We start from the raw sequence: 2,942 nt of genomic DNA, 5'->3' as shown, positions 1-2,942 counted from the left end.
TTTTTTGGCTTCCACGTTTAAAGCAGCAGTGATAGGTCGTGAAGGATCCAACGACTTCGTATAGTTTGATAGAATTCTAAAAAATATTGGATGCTCAAGAACATTAACTGAGAAAATTTAAGTTCGGGGTTAAATACTTAAAGTAATTATCAGCCTGGGAATGAGAGGAGCGGGGTTCGTTTGCTATGGACCACATAACTACGCTTGCATGGTTGCGATCGCGGTGTATTAATTGTTCCAGGGAGGATTTATGATTTCGTAACAGCAACTGATCGAAAATGCTGAAAAGTTTGTATTGTTAGAATCTCGAACGTACTAGTATTATATTGTATTGTAGATTGTATTTATGGGTCAACCAGCCACGGACGGAGCGCCCTTCCGTACTTGCTGTCCGTATCCACATCAAATTGCTGTTGATAGAGAAAAGCAACGCCAACGTCATCGGCATGCGGTGCTGAGTTTTCGTTAACATGAAAATCTCATAAGTTAGGTTGTTGTTGTTGTTGTTGTTGTTGTTGTTGTAGCGGATACAACAACCCCGCCCAGTTGTAGGTCGTGTCGGTGGCTGGTTGAGCTCTTATTAGGGGCAATAATATTTTACTCTGCATTTACGCCCGAACACTCATTTATGATCATAAAGCCATGTTCATCTGCGAACTGCATAGATTCTTCTGAATACGGATAATGAGAAGTACGGTATGCGTTAGCTCCAATCCATTTTAGTAAATTGAAATCACGAATCATAAGTGCAAAGTCAAGCCCCTTCCCTCGAATCTAAACAGAAAAAGAGAAAATTCATGCAAAAAGAAAATCCGAATTAATATATCTCACATCTGAGTCCTCATGTCGTCCAAAACCACGCAAATATATGGGGGCATCATTTAAAAGCAAAGTAGAATTATTCCATTTTAATGTACGGATCCCAATTTTCATACGATATACATCCAGCAAAGAATCGTCCACAGCGTGTAAGTATATTTCTATGGTGTATAAATAGCCATGCTCGGGATTCATTAGGTAAGGCCACCATGGCATAACATCCTTTACGATCATCGACCCATTAAAGGCGTTTTTGGATACACTATGAGCTACTATTTTTCCTTCTTTGTTGCGCAACTGCGCATGAATATAAAGAGGATCAATAGGTGGATCATAAATTACAGTCTTTTTGTCGTTACCATTCACTCCCACTTCATAATGCACAATACCTGACCAAAACCGTTCAGTTTTTATTTGAACAAAAGCTATAAATACATATGTAACTGCTTACCGACATGGTTTTGGGTCAAATCGGTTGAGACTTTGATTTCCTCAATGTAAACGGACGGTGTGGTATATAAATGAACCGTTCGATGAATTCCTGCATAATTGAAGAAATCAAAGGTGTACTGCTGAACTATTACCTTTCCGTAATCACTAAGGATAAGTTATCTTTATTTATATTTGCAACAAAAAAAGCAGATTCAGCAAATACTTCTCCTCTTCGACTATTGTTCCTTGTGGTATCGTGGAATTCAAAAGTGTGTTGTCGCATAAGACCGTTAATCTATTTTCAGAAGCAAACTTCAGTACACCTGTTATTTCCGCCTCAAAGGGCAAGTGTCCAATTGCATGTGACATAACTTTTTGCCCGTTAACCCACTAAGAGAATAAAGATGTATTAGAAAATCCGAGATATATGTACATATGTATACAAATCGTTCTTGTACTAAACGACTGTGATAACTGAAAAAACCAAATTTTATGGGCTTCATATTGTGACAATTTGCATATGTTTTTTGAAAATAGAAAGATCAACCGCGTCCGTTTTTTAGTTATGACAGGCTTGTAGTAAATGAACGATATACATATGTACATGAACATATGTATATCGTACAAGTTCTTCAAAAGCGTATTATCTCAAAATTATCCATTATTCAGATAACGAAAAATACTTTAAAAGCGCCCTTTACCTTAAGTTTTTTGCACAATAAATTGTCAGTTTTTATATATTAAAAATTACAATTTTTTAATGCACTTTTGATGAACGTGTACGATATGTACATATTAGAGGGCTGCGCAAATGGTTTTACTTTTATTGTATACTATTGCACACTTCAGTAAATGCAGCAATGAAGAAAATGCACTTGACAATAAATGAAGTGAAACTCAATGCTTGCTCGCAATCAAACTAAAACTGTAGTATCGCTGCTGGATATCGTTACTTGTTTGCTTACTGCAAATAGTGATTTACACACACGCGTTCCGGCGGCAGTCGAGTCTACGTAACCGGAACGACCCAGATTTATTTATGTATGTGCATATATCTGGGTCAAGGACTGTCACTCCAGCTGCACTCCCCAAAAACCCTTTGGAGATTTTGTATGCTGCTACAAAAACAACAAAATTTACACTAATTCAGAAAAATAATGGAGTAGTACAGCGAGAGCGGTAAAACAATTGGGTGTGCAATAAACGGTAGCAGTTTACATGTTCAATATTAGTCATTTTGTGTTAGTATCGTTATTTTAATAAAAAACACACATACATATATCGTTTTTTTTAATTTAATAATCTGCCATCTTCTCTATCAAAGAATCCAAAGTTAAGAATAATTGGGGTAAGTTGCTGCTAAGTTTAGGTAACATACACACTTTGCAATTATGCATAGATAGCATTTTACTACACGCGCTGCATAACTAGAGTAGTGCTTGATGTTTTATTACAGTAATATTTTGTTGAAGCAAATTTTGATTCACTATTTGCAGTAGTCCGTCTTTCACAGTATTTGAAAGCTCTGAGGAAGCGAAATGTTTTGATTTAAAAGCTTTTATGCAGCCCTCTAGTAAATATGCGTACACACTTATTGCCAGTTAGGCATACTTAGCGTTGCATGAGAGTTGTCACATAAGAATGTATACAAATCTGTTGGGTTTTGATTTTTACGTAAACATGGTATAGCA

The 2,942-nt window shown here is 36.4% G+C and overlaps 1 protein-coding gene across 2 annotated transcripts in view; it reads right to left on the bottom strand.

Moving 5' to 3' along the window:
* LOC118742406 (beta-glucuronidase-like) overlaps nucleotides 1-2,942 on the bottom strand; it is a 41,966-nt gene that overhangs the window by 1,087 nt on the left and 37,937 nt on the right. For both annotated transcript variants that reach the window (XM_036474462.1, XM_036474463.1), the window contains exons 3-8: nucleotides 1,475-1,641; nucleotides 1,271-1,416; nucleotides 832-1,208; nucleotides 602-774; nucleotides 138-281; nucleotides 12-76 (exon numbers count right to left, since the gene is read on the bottom strand). In XM_036474462.1, coding sequence (XP_036330355.1) covers nucleotides 12-76; nucleotides 138-281; nucleotides 602-774; nucleotides 832-1,208; nucleotides 1,271-1,416; nucleotides 1,475-1,641 — 1,072 coding nt within the window. The remainder of the gene's footprint in view (nucleotides 1-11; nucleotides 77-137; nucleotides 282-601; nucleotides 775-831; nucleotides 1,209-1,270; nucleotides 1,417-1,474; nucleotides 1,642-2,942) is intronic.

The sequence above is a fragment of the Rhagoletis pomonella genome, unplaced genomic scaffold, assembly GCF_013731165.1.
Source record: "Rhagoletis pomonella isolate Grant_MI unplaced genomic scaffold, Rhpom_1.0 Rhpom_scaffold_00007, whole genome shotgun sequence".
NCBI lineage: Eukaryota > Metazoa > Arthropoda > Insecta > Diptera > Tephritidae > Rhagoletis > Rhagoletis pomonella.
The sequence above is the reverse complement of the archived record's forward strand: the minus strand, read 5'-3'. Positions and strand labels throughout refer to the sequence as shown.